Source organism: Heptranchias perlo, chromosome 8, assembly GCF_035084215.1.
Source record: "Heptranchias perlo isolate sHepPer1 chromosome 8, sHepPer1.hap1, whole genome shotgun sequence".
Taxonomy (NCBI): Eukaryota; Metazoa; Chordata; class Chondrichthyes; order Hexanchiformes; family Hexanchidae; genus Heptranchias; species Heptranchias perlo.
Window position 1 is genome coordinate 40,070,075 of NC_090332.1, and position 18,636 is coordinate 40,088,710.

At 41.3% G+C, this 18,636-nt stretch overlaps 2 protein-coding genes across 7 annotated transcripts in view; one reads left to right on the top strand and one right to left on the bottom strand.

Annotated features, from left to right (window-relative positions):
* The window catches only part of LOC137324564 (proteasome activator complex subunit 4-like), a 163,713-nt gene extending 149,642 nt beyond the window's left edge, over positions 1 to 14,071 (bottom strand). Inside the window, exon 1 of the mRNA XM_067988995.1 lies at positions 14,049 to 14,071. Within this exon, the coding sequence (XP_067845096.1) occupies positions 14,049 to 14,056 (8 nt within the window). The 5' untranslated portion in view covers positions 14,057 to 14,071. The remainder of the gene's footprint in view (positions 1 to 14,048) is intronic.
* Positions 1 to 18,636, top strand: part of LOC137324566 (acylphosphatase-2-like) — a 123,583-nt gene that overhangs the window by 4,106 nt on the left and 100,841 nt on the right. Inside the window, exons 1-2 of one of the 6 annotated variants that reach the window (XM_067989002.1) lie at positions 9,435 to 9,701; positions 12,958 to 12,974. In XM_067989002.1, the coding sequence (XP_067845103.1) occupies positions 9,584 to 9,701; positions 12,958 to 12,974 (135 nt within the window). In that variant the 5' untranslated portion in view covers positions 9,435 to 9,583. The other 5 variants (XM_067989000.1, XM_067989005.1, XM_067989001.1 and 2 more) reach the window with 5 other exon arrangements.

The window sequence follows — 18,636 nt, forward strand, 5'->3', positions numbered from 1 at the left end:
ATGGGGTGGGTGGGGGTGGCGGGGAGGGAGAGTACATGGGGTGGGTGGGGGGGGGCGGGGAGAGAGAGAGTACATGGGGTGGGGAGAGACAGTGCATGGGGTGGGGGGGGGGGCGGGGAGAGAGAGTACATGGGGTGGGGGGGGCGGGGAGAGAGAGTACATGGGGTGGGGGGGGCGGGGAGAGAGAGTGTACATGGGGGGGGTGGGGAGAGAGAGTACATGGGGGGGGTGGGGAGAGAGAGTACATGGGGGGGGGCGGGGAGAGAGAGAACATGGGGGGGGGGCGGGGAGAGAGAGAGAGAGAGAGTACATGGGGGGGAGGCGGGGAGAGAGAGAGTACATGGGGGGGCGGGGATAGAGAGAGTACATGGGGGGGGGCGGGGAGAGAGAGAGAACACATGGGGGGGGGCGGGGAGAGAGAGAGAGTACATGGCGGGGGGCGGGGAGAGAGAGAGAGAGTACATGGGGGGAGGGGCGGGGAGAGAGAGAGAGAGTACATTGGGGAGGCGGGGGGAGGACATCAGGGAAAGAGAGGGAGAGAAAGGGCTTTCAGGAAGATAGGTGAAGAACGGAGATATTAAGGAAGGATAGAGAATTGGCACCAGAAGTATCGGAGAACGGTGGTTTAAGAGGGAGAAAGATGGCTAGGGTTTATGAAGGAGAGGACATTTAGTTTCAATTATTAATCGTCCATATGTATGAGGTATTAGTGATTTTTGTCTAGAAACATCTATTTGAAGGAGTTAATAGGTGTGTAGATTTTGACAGCTGAGGGGTTAGAACCATACCATGTTCTTTCAAAATCTAGTCTTTTATCAACTTGAGGCTTAGTTTTCACACATATCCAAGGTTTGCAGCCAAATCTGGCTGAATTCACTATTCAGAAACATAATTTTATTAATTGAATGTACAGAATCAAACTCAGTCTGATATTCGTACAAAGCATAATTAGTCCATTACAGCTTTCTCATGATATGTGAAACTATTGTGCTTTATAGAATAAATTCACAAATCCTATGTTCCCAGCGGAAAGCCCCACTTGAAGGAATCATGAACCGGAGATAGCACTGTACTGGCGATTCTTCGACCTATGCTTCCTTTGAATTCAGGTCAATGCTGGGATTGCAGGATCAATTAATTTATCCTTGTGTTGTTATTTATTTGTAAATAACAATATTGGTTGCTTTGTTCTCCGAACCTTTGGTCTGTGTTGTAAAATCTGCCATTTCTAAGAGTTTGGCAGCAACCAACATCACTAAAACCAATAATCTGGTCATCACCTTATTGCTGTTTGTGGGACCTTGCTGTACACAAATTTGCTACCGCATTTCCCTACATTACAACAGTGACTACACTTCAAAAAGTACTTCATTGGCTGTAAAGCACTTTGGGATGTCCTGAGGTCGTGAAAGGCGCTATATAAATGCAAGTTCTTTCTTTTTTCTTTTATGTTTGGATTATGTTAAATCCAGTAAGCAGATTATTGGAAATAATGGCTGGCTCTTTGGACACAAGTATAGGGCAGAGTATAGAGAAGCAACAGCTTCCTGACTGTTGGGGACAAGGACTATTCAAGGAATCTTTTAGACCCTAGATAGAGAAGATGGTTTTTAAAATGCAAAAGTGTAACAGATGGCTTTCATTATCATTATGGATTCCAGAAGAAGCCTATGTGCATCCTCTAGCATTCTAGTGATGGAAAACTCTCACCAATCCCTTAGACGAGCAGGTTGTGAAGAGAAAGAACAAATAAAAAAGAGGAAAATTGCCCAGGTATGTCCTGTCCACAAAAAGGTCAAATCCAATCTGACCAATTACCGTCCCATCAGTCTACTCTCAATCATCAGCAGTGATGGAAGGTGTCGTCGACAGTGCTATCAAGCGGCACTTACCAATAACCTACTCACCGATGCTCAGTTTGGGTTCCACCAGGACCAGTCGGCTCCAGACCTCATTACAGCCTTGGTCCAAACATGGACAAAAGAGCTGAATTCTAGAGGTGAGGTGAGAGTGACTGCCCTTCTGTGCATAAGCAGACAATTTGTCAAGGTGAGGTGAGAGCAGGTCAGAGGCTGGGTATTCTACGGCCAGTGACTCAACTCCTGACTCCCCAAAGCCTTTCCACCATCTACAAGGCACGAGTCAGGAATGTGATGGAATACTCTCCACTTGCCTGGATGAGTGCAGCTCCAACAACACTCAAGAAGCTCGACACCATCCAGGACAAAGCAGCCCGCTTGATTGGCACCCCATCCACCACCTTAAACATTCACTCCCTTCACCACTGGCGCACCGTGGCTGCAGTGTGTACCGTCTACAGGATGCACTGCAGCAACTCTCCAAGGCTTCTCCGACAGCATGTCCCAAACCCACGACCTCTGCCGCCTAGAAGGACAAGGGCAACAGGCACATGGGAACAACACTACCTGCACGTTCCCCTCTAAGTCACACACTATCCCGACTTGGAAAGGCAGCTCACCACCACATACTCAAGGGCAATTAGGGATGGGCAATAAATGCTGGCCTTGCCAGCGACGCCCACATCCCATGAACAAATAAAAAAAAATATATCGCCATTCCTTCATCGTCGCTGGGTCAAAATCCTGGAACTCCCTACCTAACAGCACTGTGGGAGAACCTTCACCACACGGACTGCAGCGGTTCAAGAAGGTGGCTCATCACCACCTTCTCAAGGGCAATTAGGGATGGGCAATAAATGCTGGCCTTGCCAGCGACACCCACATCATCCTATGAAGAAATAAAAAAGACAATAAAACAGAGACAAGGCGGCTTTATTAATTCTACTTGTCACTTACCTGTGAACCATTTGACAGTTCTAGCTTATCACTTATAATTGTTTAAGTTGCTATAAATTGATGCTTCAGGTATATGGTTCATGATTAAAAATCTCACATCTATGATCTAGCTAATGTTGACAGCTCTGGTATACAGAGATAATTGTATCCCCTTTGTATCTCTGTCTCTTGCTTTAAATTCTATCGGTACACAGAAACAGACACACATCCAAGAAGGCGAAACAAAGTTGCACAGATGGAGACTGAAAGAAAAAGAAACACGTTCAAGCATCAGGTGATTTTACACTTACCCTATGTTTTAGAAAGAAAAGATCTTGCATTTATATAGCGTCTTTCACAACCTCAGGACGTCCTAAAGCGCTTCACAGTCAATTAAGTACTTTTGAAGTGTAGTCACTGTTGTAATGTAGGAAACGCAGCAGCCAATTTGCACACAACAGGGCCCCACAAACAGCAATGAGATAATGACCATATAATCTTTTTTTTAGTGATGTTGGTTGAGGGATAAATATTGGCCAGGGCCAGAACTGCCCTGCTCTTCTTCGAAATAGTGTCATGGAATCTTTACATCCACCTGAGAGGGCAGACAGGACCTCGGTTTAACGTCTCATCCCAAAGACAGCATCTCTGACAGTGCAGTGCTCCCTCAATGCTGCACTTAAGTGTCAGCTTAAATTTTGCGCTCAAGTATCTGGAGTGGAACTTGAACCCACAACATTCTGACCCAGAGGTGAGCGTGCTACCAGTGAGCCAAGCATTGCTGTCCTGTATTTAACTGTCACATCCTCCTTTCTCCTATAGGTCGGTCAATTTGAAAAGTAGGAACCTAATCTTCTGCTTATGCACAGAAGGCCAGTTCCTTAATTAACAAGTTGGTTTCCAGTGGGCCTTTTAGAGCGCAGAGGCACAGGTTGATAGACAATTTGTCAAGTTGAAACAAAGTTACATTTTTTTTTAAATTCCAAGTTAGTGGTGTGAGCAGATGCTAAGCTGGCTCCATGCATTGCGACTCAATTTTACATCACGATGCAAACACTGAAGTGCTGAACCTGCTTGGCACATTTAAAAGTTCAATGAGGGAAGTCAGAGTTCCAGAAATAGATTGAGAAACCCACAAAAAAGTAATCCTCTGCTGTTATCGATCATGCGGAGGCTGCATGAGACCTGCATATTAGGGGTTAACAGTACTACAGTAATGTTAAAGCACCTACAGAGGAAAGAGGGACATAAAGAGATGGACACACAGGAGTCAGTGAAGTGAAAGAAGACTGAGGAGCTGCATGGTAGTTGAATTCCCTTATGTAGGATAGAGAGAAATAGACACAATGGTACACTTACATGGGAGATTTAAGTTGTTTTTAATTGACTGAGTAGAACTCACATAAGCTTGTAAATCCCAGTTAAATTATGGAGCAAATTCATCAAGGTTTATTGAGCATATTTGGTCCATTTTTGAGGAGGAAGAGGGAATGGAAGATTGTTCCCAGGTTTCTTGACCAATTTTAAAACAGTGACAGACATACAAACCTAATAACATTTAAATATTTGTCAAATTGGATTGCATGGACTGGAGCAATTGGAATACATAGAAAGTACTGAAAAAACACATTAGGTCCCTCAGCATTTGAAAAACGAAAGGATATTTTGGTTCGAGACCACCGGTCAGATCAGTTTTGTTGAAACCAAGTTCCCTCATGCAGAGGAGGGTGCTGATGAATGAGCACTTTTAAGAAAAAAAGTGAAGGACTCGGAGACCATCTTATTGGGGGATGAATGTGTGAAGAGATCTTTAAATCATCAAAGTAGTGGAGAGGAGTTAACAATGTAGACAGAGAGAGCCTGGACAAGGGAAGAGAGAATGGAGTCAAGATAAGAGACAATTTTGTATGGGGAGGAGCACACAAACAATGGATCTGTCAGGGCCCTCCTGTCTGCAAATCTAGGGAAGAAGTTTTAAAAAAGACAATAACAACTTGAAATTTTTATAGTACCTTTAATGTAATAAACATCCTAAAGAGAGTGGGGCAGCCTAGCAGTAGTAAAAGAGATGACTGAAAGCACAGTTGAAAAGATAGCTTTGAAGGGATTTTTAAAGATGTGGAGAGAAGTAGCAAGGCAAAGATATTTAAGCAGGGAGTCAGTGTAAGCTTGAAGAAGACTAGTGATGATCAGAGTTTGACGTTAGGTTGTTAAAGTCATGGTCAAGAGCAATATCGGAAAAGACCTCAGCCAGGATTCTACACACAATACGGGACAAAATTAACAGTCACTTGGACAAGTGTGGATTAATTAAGGAAAGCCAGCATGGATTTGTTAGAGGCAAATCATGTTTAACTTAACTGATTGAGTTTTTTGATGAGGTAACAGAGAGGGTTGATGAGGTAACAGAGAGGGTTGATTAGGGCAATGCAGTTAATGTGGTGTATATGGATTTCCAAAAGGCCACATAAATAAAGTGCCACATAATAGGCTTGTCAGCAAAGTTGAAGCCCAGGGAATAAAAGGGACAGTAGCAGCAGGGATACGAAATTGGCTAAGTGACAGGAAACAGAGAGTAGCGGTGAACAGTTGTTTTTCAGACTGGAGGAAGGTTTACAGTGGTGTTCCCCATGGGTCGGTACTAGGACCGCTGCTTTTCTTGATATATATTAATGACTTGGACTTCGGTGTACAAGGCACAATTTCCAAATTTGCAGATGACACAAAACTTGGAAGGGTAGTGTGGAGGATAGTGATACACTCCAAGAGGACATAGATAGGCTGGTGGAATGGGCGGACTCGTGGCAGATGAAATTTAACACAGAGAAGTGTGAAGTGATACATTTTGTTCGGAAGAATGAGGAGAGGCAATATAAACCAAAGGGTGCAATTCTGAAGGAGGTGCAGGAACAGAGCGATCTGGGGTATATGGGAATAAATCTTTGAAGGTAACAGGGCAGGTTGAGAAAGTGGTTAAAAAAGCATACAGGATCCTGGGCTTTATAAATAGAGAGTTCAAAAGCAAGAAAGTTATGTTGAACCTTTATAAAACACTTGTTCAGCTACAACTGGAGTATTGTGTCCAGTTCTGGGCACTGCACTTTAGAAGGGAACTGGATAAGTACTTGAAGGAAAAAAATTTGCAGGGCTACAAGGAAAGGGCGGGGGAGTGGGACTAGCTGGATTGCTCCTGCAGAGAGCCGGCACGGGCTCGACGAGCCGAAGGGCCTTTGTCTGTGCTGTAACCATTCTATGCTTCTATGCTATACAAAGATGTTACAACACAGAAACAGGCCACTCGGCCCAACCAGTCCATGTAGGCATTTATCCTCCATGCAAACAAACAGTTCCAATTGCATTTACCCACCTTATTCTCATATCCCTTCAACTCTTTTCCTTCATCAACTTAACCAATCTAATTTTGAATGCTGACATTGTTTCTACCTCAACCATTAACCTTGGAAGTAAATACCACAACTCTCTGTGTCAAGAAGTGTCTCTTGCTCTGTTCTAAATCTTTTACATTTAATCTTGTATCTACGTCTCCTCGTTCTTGACCCTCAGTTACCGGAAACAGTCTCCTTCTACTTACCCTGTCCCATCCTTTCATAATTTTAAACACTTCTATTATATCACCCCAAAATTGTGTGCATTCTAATGAAAAAAATCATCCAATTTTTGAAGTCTTTCTTCGTATTTGTATTTCCTTATGCTAGGTGGCATCCTAGATTGCACCCTCTCTAAAGCCCCAACATCCTTCCTATAGTGTGGAGCCCAATACTGTGCACAGTACAGTAACTGAGGTCCTACTCTGGTAACAAATAACATGCCAAAAATAATCGTGAATCAACAGATGAAATGGAGGGAGGAACTTACAATCGCCAGGGAAAGGGTTTTGAAAAAATTATTAGAATTAAAAGCTGACAAGTCCCCAGGTCCTGACGGACTTCACCCTAGGTCCTAAAAAAAGTGACTGCAGAGATAGTAGATGCATTGGTATTAATTTTCCAAAATTCCCTAGATTATGGAAGGGTTCCACGAGATTGGAAAATAGCGAATGTAACTCCTCTATTCAAGAAAGGAGAGAGACAGAATGCAGGAAACTGCAGGCCAGTTAGCTTAACATCTGCGATAGGGAAAATGCTAGAATCTATTATTAAGGAGGTTATAGCAGGGCACTTAGAAAATCTCAATGCAATCAGACAGAGTCAACACGGCTTTGTGAAAGGGAAATCATGTTTGACTAATTGACGTATTAGAGTTCTTTGAGGAAGTAACAAGCAACGTGGATAAAGGGGATCCTGTGGATGTGGTGTACTTGGATTTCCAGAAGGCATTTGACAAGGTACCACATCAAAGGCTACTACACAAAATAAGAGCTCATGGTGTAGGGGATAACATATTAGCATAGGATTGGTTAGCTAACAAGAAACTGAGAGTAGGCATAAATGGGTCATTTTCAGGTTGGTAAGATGTAACGAGTGGAGTGCCACAGGGATCGGTGCTGGTGCCTCAACTATTTACAATCTATATCAATGACTTGGATAAAGAGACCGAATGTATGGTTGCTAAATTTGCTGATGACACAAAGGTAGGTAGGAAAGTAAGTTGTGAAGAGGACATAAGGAGTCTGTAAAGGGATACAGATAAGTTAAGTGAGTGAGCAAGAATTTGGCAGATGGAGTATAATGTGGGAAAATGTGAACTTGTCCACTTTGGCAGGAGGAATAGAAAAGCAGTATACTATTTAAATGGAGAGAGATTGCAGAACTTTGAGGTACAGAGGGATCTGGGTGTCCTGGTACATGAATCACAAAAAGTTAGTATGCAGGTACAGCAGGTGATTAGGAAGGCAAATGGAATGTTGTCGTTTGTTGCAAGGGGAATGCAATATAAAAGTAGAGATGTTTTGCTACCGTTATACAGGGCATTGGTGAGAACACATGTAGAATACTGTGTGCAGTTTTGGTCTCCTTATTTAAGAAAGGACATAATTGTTTTAGAAGCGGTTCAGAGAAGGTTCACTTGACTGATTCCTGGGATGAGGGGGTTATCCTATGAGGAAAGGTTGGACAAGTTGGGCCTGTATACATTGGAGTTTAGAAGAATGAGAGGTGATCTTATTGAAACATATAAGATCCTGAGAGGACTTGAAAGGGTAGATGCTGAGAGGTTGTTTCCCCTTGTGGGAGAGACTAGAACTAGGGGAAACAGTTTAAAAATAAGTGGTCTCCCATTTAAGATGGAGATGAGGAGAAATTTTTTCTCTGAGGGTCGTGAGTCTGTGGAACTCCCTTCCCCAGAGATTAGTGGAGGCAGGGTCATTGAATATTTTTACGGCTGAGTTAGATAGATTCCTGATTACAAGGGAGTCAAAGGTTATAGTAGGTAGATGGGAAAGTAGGGTTGAGGTCACAATCAGATTAGCCATGATCTTATCAAATGGCAGAGCAGGCTCGAAGGGCCAAATGGCCTACTCCTGCTCTTAATTCATATGTTCGTACTTATGTTTATATAGGCTCATCATTACCTCCTGGCTTTTATATTCTATAAATCTTGAATTCTATTAGCTTTTTTCTTACACCCATATCAACCTGAGCCTTTAATGTTGTGCGAGCCTGTACCTCCAAGTCCCTAATCTCTTCCTCAGCACCAAGCCTACTGCCACACTGCTGCTTTTATTAAACCAAAATACATCACCTCATAATGATATTGAATTCCATCTGCGACTTTGTAGCCCATTCCCCCATCTTATCAGTATCTCTTTGCGGTTTCCTTTGATCTTCTAAAGAAGTAACTATAACTCCGATTTTGGTATCATCTGCCAATTTTGACACCACTCCCTCTAGGCCTATATCCAAATCATTAATATACAGTGAACAGATGCGATCCAGAACTAAAATCTGAGGGTCACGACTACGCACTTCCAACCACTGTGGAAAAACTGCACTTAGCTTCTTGTCTCTGATTTCTCCCTTCTAATCATTTTTAATCAGTTTATTATCCTGCCCTTAGTTCCATACCCCTTAATCTTCTCTAGTAATCTCCCATGTGGTAACTTGTCAAAGGCTTTCTTAAAGTCCATGTACAGTACATTCATTGCATTTCCCCCATCTACCATATCTGTTAACTCCTCAAAGAATTCTATGAGGTTTGTCAAGCATGATTGTCCCTTTTGAATTCTGTGCTGGCTAGTTCTAACTATTTTCTCTTTATTTAGATATCTGATCATTTTTCCTTAATTAAAGACTATAAACATTTCCCTACCACAGATTTAAAGCTATCTGGCCTATAATTACCCAAATTAGCTCTGTCTCCCTTTTTAAAAAATGGTTATTACATTGGTCACTCTCCAGTCCTCCAGCACACACCCACTCTCAATAGAGCTCTGAAATATAATTTCTAAGGCCTCTGCAATTGCCTCCCTCAGCTCTTTCATGATTCTAGAATATAGCCCATCAGACCCTGGCACATTGTCTTCCCCCAGCTTAACTAATTTATCTAAAATAAATCATTTTACCCATCATAGTATCGCTCATTTCACTCTCAATCAAAAGCACCAGCCTTATCAGCTGAACTTCCAGGTCTCCATTCTCTTAGTCCTAAACTCGACTATCATCCAACCTGCCATCATATGAATGGAGTAACTGCATCAAGTTGACCGGAGTGGATTAGGCAAGGCTGGAACGGAGTAAATCCGGTTGGGGTGGACTGGAGCGGATCAGGCAAGGCTGGAGCGGACAGTCCGTTTTTGGTCGAGAGCTGGCTCTTCCGCAGCCCGCTATTTGATGTGCGGTGCGGCTAAAGTAGCGATTTGCTTTAGTTTATTGGTGATAATGTCAAAAGTGGGGTCCGTCGCAGCGCGATTCAAATCGATAGATTATGAGATCAGTGGCCGAGTGCAGGGTAAGTGGCACTTTCGGGATAAAAATAGAGCCTGCGGCATGCAGTCTGGGCAAAACAGTCCTGAATTCAACTGGAGATTCGCTTTCTGACGCGGTATCTGTGATTTTTTTAAATTGCTGTCTGATGCTTCTGTGGGCGAAATTAATTAAAATAAGGAGTTTTTATTTAGTAACTAAAATAGGAAGGGGTTTATTTCATGGCGAGTAACGCCCCGCCTACATTTACTGAGAAAAAAACAGTAGTTTGGAAAGTGCTGGTTAACAAGCGAGAGTGTGCTCTTGATCAGGAGACTAATACTTGAATATTTAAATTAATTTGGAAAGTGTAAGAATTTGCATTATGGTTGATAGGCAGAGAAGTCATTGGAAGGTTGATGTTTGTCTGTTGTGAAATTTGATTCTTGAGGAGCCAGGTGTCTGAGAATAAAAGCGGAAAACTCGTACGTTTTCCGATTCTAATGAAGGTTGTTAAAAGTCTTAAATGATCACAAATAAGTGCGTCTCTTTTTACAGTCACGAGCTTTTGTTCCAGTTTACAGCCGGTGAAGGTTTCTATTCTGGTAACTAGCGTTATTATCGCCTGCCTTCAAAGAACTTTAGCATCATGGTTATTGAATTTTGTCACGTGGTTTTCTAGAGCGTATGTAAACGGATCTAACCATCTAATATATGGAAAGTTTTGTGTCCAACATGCAATTCCTCCTTGTCAGAATTATTTCCCGCAGCATCATTCTTTTGATTAATTCAAAGTAAAAATGCAACAATTTGAAACTGGGGTAAGAAATAATGAATTGAAAATGGCCAGAAAACTGCTGCAAATGTGAAACTACTAAGGGCTTGTGAAAACAAGTAATGCTGAATGACCAATCAGGAGAACCTGCCAACAATTAAAAGAAAGGGAATTAATTGAATCACTCAAATGCTTTTTGAATAAAAAAAGGACTCTTTTTCCTTACTAACTGAAATTTATAATGTCCAAAATAAAGTTTTAAACAAAATTAAAACAATGGAAAGCTACACATTCTACAATAGCATAGCTAAATTTACCCATTGAATTACCTTGCATTTTAAAAATTCTATCATTAAAAATTTTCTTCAGGCTTTGACTGGATATTCTTTCCTCAGAATAAGTGAAGGGCATTCTGAGCATATGAACTTTACAGAATTTCCCAGTATGCATGACTAGTTTTTGTGTAGAAGTTGTCTCATCCTGCAACTTTTTTTTTGTTTGAACAAGAATTAAATTTAGAGATTGAATTCTCAAAGCTTTATTTTAGGGAGGTTTCACATTCTTTTACCTACCCAGATGGTGTGACTCATTCATCCCAGTTTCCTTGACATGTCTGTTCAACTGGCACAAGCCTTGAATTAGGAACTGTTGAAAGTTTTAATGAAGCTTCTGGTTGACTCAGCTGAGTTTTTGGTCAGTTCTCCCAGAATTCCAGTGTTAACTTTTACTGCACTCTACTCTGGTTTGTCTTTTATTCTGAATGTACAGGCCTGGATTTAGCTGCCTGTAGTCCCTGAGCTCCCCTGTATTCTTACTAAATCTGATGAACAGTTAAATTTATTGTCAGTTTGCCACCACCCTCTGCACTATGTCACTGGACAAAGAAAACAATTTTAAAAACACATAATTTTGATAGTTGAGGAGAAAACCAACAGGGAGGAAGGGTAATGACTTGGACAGGATCGGCAGAACCAGACTACAAAGGTCTTCCAACTGTCCACCCTGAATGCTTGTTTGACTTCCCACTTACCCTGAGGTCTGGCCTGCCTGCTTCAAATGCATTCCTCGCTTTCTCCAACTGCTTTCTGGCCCACCCATCTACCCCATGTTTCCCAGCCAGTCAGCTCACTTGCTTGCCCTGAATGCCCCCCACCACCACCTACTTGCCCTTAGTGCTTCCTGGCCCAAGGGCATCCCAATCCACTTGCCTATCTGCCCAGCCCAATTGCTTCCCAATCCATCTATTGATCTGTATGCCTGACTGTTTCCTGGCTTGCCAAGATGTGAAAGAGGAGAGTGAAATAGTGAGAGGAAACAAAAAATGAACAAATGAAGGACAGGAAAAGACCAACTGGTTCATCAAGTCCGTCCCACACCACCATGGTGCAACTTATGCACATCGTGACCCCCATCTATTTCCCGCCTCCCCCAACAACCAGCTGGAGAATCTTCTGGCAAAATTTGGGAAATTCCTCTCTGACCCCCAAAGGCAATCAAACAAGTTCTAGGGGACCACAGTGACTGTGAGATGCATTCCCAGTACTTCACCTACCTTCTGTAAGTAGTGGTGTTAGCCACAGTCAGAAACACATCCAGCTCCAGCTTTGAACATTTGCAGCGAAACCATGTTCACTGCACAAGCTGGAAATTTGTTCCATAGGTCATCTTTGTGAAAAGAAATACCTCCTGACATTTAACCTATTTCTATGCATACATAACTTATATTCGTGTCTCCTAGTCCTCCATAACCTATTTAACTGAAATAGCCTATCCACATGGACCGAATCTAATCCTTTCATTATTTTAAAGAACCTCCATTAAATCTGCTCAAAGTCTACGCTTTTCTAGAGAGAAGAGCAAGAAGTAAAGGAGGAGGGTGAGAGAGTGGGAAGTGTAACGAGAGTAAGAGAGCTAGAGCCCAACCAGGAAACAGACAGACATGACGGGAAAGAAAGACAAATCAGTGAAGGAGGAGAAAGTGAGAGATTTTTTGAATTCTGCAAGTACCAGTATCCTTAGTTAGAGGGGCACAAGAGGCTGATTGTTTTCGGTGGGGTTTGATCCAAAAATTTTGGAAACTAGTGAATTAGATAGTTTTTAGGGGCATTTATTGTCATAAGGTAAGTGCGGGACAGGGAGCTACAAAGTTTCTGGGGTGGTTAGCAGTTTGCATGGTAGTGGGGGGCTGTCTGAGGCAAGGGAGACCTACACTTTCCTTGTGAGGCCCAGAAAAGCACTCCTACTCCTCCTGGCCCCACAGAGGAAAGTTATACACCTACCTGGAATAGCCTCTTCGGTCGTCAGACCTGGTTGAAGCTGCCAGGTTGGCTGCTGTGGGCCTCGCTCTCTTTCAGGATAAGAAGGCGTCGGGGTCCTATTGATGTCAATAAGACCACGATTTGCATAAATGCATGAGGCTCCTTTCGATATGTCCTTCATGTAAAATAATCAAACTCATATATTGTGTAGTCTTATTATTTTTGTAGGGTAGTGTGCTTAATTGGTTTTTCTTTTTTATTCCACACAGGGGTCTGTTTCAGAATGGTAAGATGACCACTACAACAACATTTATTACTCTTAAAGATCAGTGGAGCAGAGGTTCTTAATTCGTTGGGATAGACCTTTTTGAACTTTCAAGTGAATCCTGATTATTATTTTAATTCTTTCAATAAATAACACTCGTAAGTTTAAAACCTTTCTTTGCCTCACTTCCACCATGCCACACACTAAAACCTACCAAAATGGTAGACAGGTGACTTTATCTGAACTCTGCCAATGCCAATCTTGATTCAGCTGCATGGTATTGCATGAAACTGGCATGTTGTCCTTTTGTGTGTATTTGTTTCTGGTGGATGCCTGTCTAACTGAAACAGGGAACATGTTATGCAGAAGCCATTGCACAGTTCCAGACTCCCCCTGCCCCGTTCCGTCCTTTCCAACTTGCAGAGAGTCAAGCTCCTACTATTACCCCAACCTCAGCACTGAGCCTCCCATTATACCAGCCACAACGTTGGGCCTGCCATGACATCAGAGACATAGAGGCTGTTGCTGAGGATGAAAGGAGCCTGCATTTTAAGAGGGCAGGCTCACTCAGTATCTAGACTGGAGGATCAGCTCATTTCTTGAATGCTAATCCTGTTGCTTCTCAGAGCTTGAGGAATCAGCTGATGTTCTGGTGAGTAAGACTGGATGTCAACTTAAAACTGCTGCTGTAGTTCTATGGTAATTTTTTTTAGTGACAAAAAATAGACTAAATAGAAGTCTGGCAATGTTTCTTTGAAGATTTCATACTGCATCTTTTGTCTCAGTTTATTCCTCCTGACCATCAAAAGTAAAGAAGCCAGCAGCAGAACAAACCCTTCCCCTTCCTTCCAGCTTTGGATCTCTGGCCCTGGTGCATTCCCTTCCCACTCTAACTTCTCCACTTGGTGTCGCAGCCTTGTGACCCGGCTCCAACCATCCTCCAGCTGCTCACTTCTCTCACCCCACTAGTTGTGTCAATTCCCAGATTTTCAAACACCAGTCAGGGCTGCAGTTTCAGATCCAACACAACATCAAAACAGGAAGGAGCACAGGATAAAGGTGCAGTCTATGTACCAGCTCGAGATTCTCACTCACCTGTGCATGGTGCAGCAACTCTCGTTGTTCCTGCCCACCACAGCACCCACCTCTGACCCAGTAAGGTTGCTATCTTGCTGTGTGACCTAGCCTTTAAGAAAGATAAAAGATAGAAATTCAGTAAATTAGTAAAGAAGCATGTGTGAGGCTTACAAAGGCATTGGGAGAAAAGATACAGAGAAAGATAGGACTTACAGAAAGAGGGAGAGAGATTGAGGGAGAAATACGGTAAGACACACACCAAGAGATATAGATAACAATGAGACAAAGTATGTGAGCGCCGGGCAGAAAGAGGAGTGGAAGACAAATAGAAAGACACACGGGGAATGGGAGTGAAAGGGAAAGCAGTTACAGGAAGAGACACAATGTTTACTTTTGTTTCTGCCCACATGTAACACCGTGGGAAGTCAGCTAATGTGACATGTGTATATCATACAATTTTACAGCACGGAAGGAGGACATTTAGCCCATCATGCCAGCTCTCAGAAAGTCCTATCCACTTCGTCCCATTCCCTTGTCCTTTCCCTTTATACCCTTTAAAAGTTTTCTTTTTAAAATATTTATCCATTTCTCTTTTTTAAATCCTATATTTATATGTAATATACATGTGTATATCTGTATTAAAATATGATTCACAGTGCTAATTATGAATTATATTTCATCATAATTTTGTATAATTATATGGAGATATCCAAACATCATCCCTATACAGGTCTGAATATGATCTAGGAATGGAAAACATCTGCTGGGCTTAAGCATAAAAATGTAATTAAAGTCAAGGACAAAAACGGCCATTTGGCACACTAAATACAATCCTGTGGAATTCTGACTGACCCAGCCTAGCAACCAATCGTGTTTTGAATGCTCCTAAACTGTCTCTGCTACCCTGCCTGGTAAATTATGATGAAGTCTGTTCTGGTATCTGGTCTAAATTTATTTGTTTACTAATTTATATTAATGAAAACTGGTCCTATTATCCAACCTTATTTTAAAGTAATATTCAGGATCGTCTTTATCTAAGTCTTTTAATATTTTATAATCCTCTCGTGTAATTGACTTTTCTCTAGGCTGCAGAGATTGAGCTTTTTAAACTTTTATTTATAGGTCAAACTTGGAATAATTCTTATTGCTCTTTTCTACAACTCTCGGCTGCATAATGATCAGAGCTGTGCACAGTACTCCAAGTACATTGTGCAGTCTCAGCCTAATTTCATTAGACTTGTATTCTACTGTTTTGGATATATATTGCAGCATTTTGTTCGCTATTTTAATTGTCTCGTCACATTGTTCCGATGTAGCCAGAGATGAGTCCACTATTACTGCCACTGTTCATTTATATTGTGCTTAATGTTGCATATTATTTATTCAGTATTAAATTTAACTTGCCATCTATTTGTACATTTCCATAAATGATCCAAAACCCCCTGGAAATCCTTGCATTTTACTGTACTGCCTATTTTAGTGCCATCCATAAATTTGACAATCTTGATAGTGTCAAGATTCAGGTTATGCAAATAAGAAACATCAGAGGTCAAAGCATTTACTCCTGCAGATCACCATGCAACACCATGCCCAGACTGACACAATACCTCTCACCATCATCCTCTTTTTCCTGTTTTTCGACCCACTTCATATTAAATTTCATATTCTACCTTCGAATTCCTATGGCTTTCACCTCTTTTAAGTGAAATCTTATCACAAACCTTCATGGGGGGCAAAGGCGGGTATATGGAGTTAGGTCACAGATCAGCCATGATCTCTTTGAATGGCAGAACAAGCTCAAGGGGCTAAATGGCCTACTCCTGTTCCTAAGTCCAATTATACCATACCATAGGGAATTCCATTGTCTTCTTCAGCTCTAACATCCTCACAGAATTTGGAGAGGTTCGTCGGACATGATCTTTTCCTTCGAACCCAAATTGATTATTTCTGGATCAGATTTATCTCTGTTAAGTATAGATATTATATTTGTCTGCTTTCATTCCTGTGAAATCTCACCAGCACCCAGCAATTGATGCTTGCTACAGTTTGCAACTACTGAGGGCACATCAAGAACACCAACTTTCAAATTAGAATGAAAGTTAGCAATATGAGGCAGTCTATTGGTGTAAACATACTGCACCTCAGAGAGGTAGGATGGGGTTTTGTGTCTGTGATTTGCACACCCTAAATTACTGATCTTAAAAATCTACTTTGTGAAAGAAGCATTTCCTCTGTAGTGAGGAAGGAAAAAATCAAGGTTGTGTCAGCCCAAGGTGTACCCTCTCATGTTCCCAATGGCCTGATAAGAGGTTGGCTGTATATCACCTTGATCAGGAATAATGTATGCAGTTGGAGATGGGAGAAGAACTAAAAATGATAGAGTAATAATGATAAATTGTTAAAGACAACGCTTATAATTTTTTCAGCCAAAAGGGGTACCAGGTACCATATCTAGAGGAAATGGTCCTGACCAAAAAAAAATGTAAATTACATGGGGTATAAGTGGGTTGTGTCAAACTTTATTTGTATATTACCTAGCAGCGCTGTTCTTCAATACAAGGACAGAAGATCCAGCAGCCTGTTCCCAAGGACAAGTTCATACCTTGGAAAATCTAATGCTACATTTATACTGCATAACTGTTTCCAGAAGGGATTCTACAGTATTGGCTACCACTTCCACTGCTATTCAAATAGTCCTGTTTATATTGCAAGCCAGTTTCTACAGCAGCAGTTTATGAATGGTAGAAGTGGGAGGCTGGCATGGAGACCATTGCAGAAGTCCAGCTGTGAGGTGAGAAAAATATGAACTAGAGTTTCGATGACAGATGATGAGACATAGGGACAGAGGCAGGTGATGTTTTGGAAATGAAAGAAAGTGGTCTTGGTGACAGATCAGTTGTGGGAAAGAAAGCTGAGCTTGGTATCAAGCAATATGTCGAGGTACTGCGTCTCTTGGCTAAGTTTTGCTAGTATTAAGATGGAGGAAGTTTTGTGTTAGGTTGGAAAGGCAGTCAGTTCTTTCTTGCTTTTTTTCCTTTATTGATTGGAATATTTTTGCAGTTTCATGGATTTGTGGGAATCTTTGTGTAACTGTGTAACTGTTAGGTGAAGCTTATGTGCAACAAGGAGATTCCCTTACAGTATGTCAGTGTTTTCAAAGTGTTGACGGTCCTGTACTTTTTTTGATGATGAACAGAACTTTCTTTTCCTTTTCTTTTTCATCGTCTGTGACTATTTGCTAATTTGTAAACAGTCAGCAGAGACAAGAGACCAAAAATGATCTGAGAATCATCTGCAAACAGCATCAACAAAATCAACATCACAATATGAACACTGTCGTTTGATTGTGTCAGGGAATTCCTTGCTGTACGTTATCCTACTGCATCCCCTGCACTAAAATGTTTACAGACTAGGCTGTCTCATGGAGATCTGAAACTGTAAATATTTAAAATTCATTAAAGAAGAAAATTAGTGGGGGAGGAAATCAATAAATGATTGATACAGAGGTTAGGTGCACATCGAATGTGCTAAAATTGCCTAGTTAAAATTATTCACTTTTGGATTTGAAAATCTGCTTCCCATGTAGTTTAGCAAGACTAAGCTAGATCCTTGGTAGATTCTCCCTAGACAATGAAAGCATATTTGTGATAATTGACATTTTATTTTTATAATCTGCAGGAATATAAATTCAATACCAAAAGCAACGGTTAGTGTCAACAATGTGGATTTACATCCGTTATGCAGTCAGCAACCGCACAAAACATGGGTAACCACCTCGCCCACTCGCATTGATGAATAATACTAGTGATATTGTGAAACTTCACTATGTGTTGCTGGAGGTGATGTCAGAAGTCTGGATCAGTATTAATAAATTCTCTTCCCAATATGGTGAGAGTGATTTAGGAATTTGCACATAATTTGGATTATCAAATAAATTGGCAAGTAAACAATGAGTGGTGTGCTGATCCATATTTCAGTTTTACAATTAGTGAACAGATAAGTATTTGGGAATGAATGTCATGTCTTACTGCTTGGAGTTTCAGCAGACCAGTTATTTCACTTTTTAATATTAAGAACCTTCTAATGCACTACCATTAAAATAGATATTGTTTCCTGGATGTGGTGCATGTTGAAAATGTTGCAAATCTCAGTATTTGCCAAGGTAATTGAACTTACTCCTTCCTAAAACTTTACTTAACAGAGTTGATCATTCAAATTTATAGGCCTTCAGCTGAGAACACTGGTGTTGGGCAGTTTCAGATTAGCAGACAGGCCGAGCCAAAATTAAGATCAACAAAGTTGCTTCAGGATATAGGCGACCTCGCCCCACCAGTGATGTCATCAAAGTGGCATGGAGTGTTTCTATTTCTCTTTTTAAAAAAAAATTGTTACTAATATATTTAACATTATATATTTTTTACTTGGACATTGAGAAGTATGTTGAGCAAAAAGTGTTTTTCTTAAACTTTCCTTCCTCTTAACGAGTTGAGTTAAATTTATAATTTTCACAGTGCTGTCAGTCAGGTAGCATAATAATTTTAATACTAATGAATTTGGGATGTCTGCAAGCTCCACAATACTTGAAAGGTATAACATCTGGTACTCC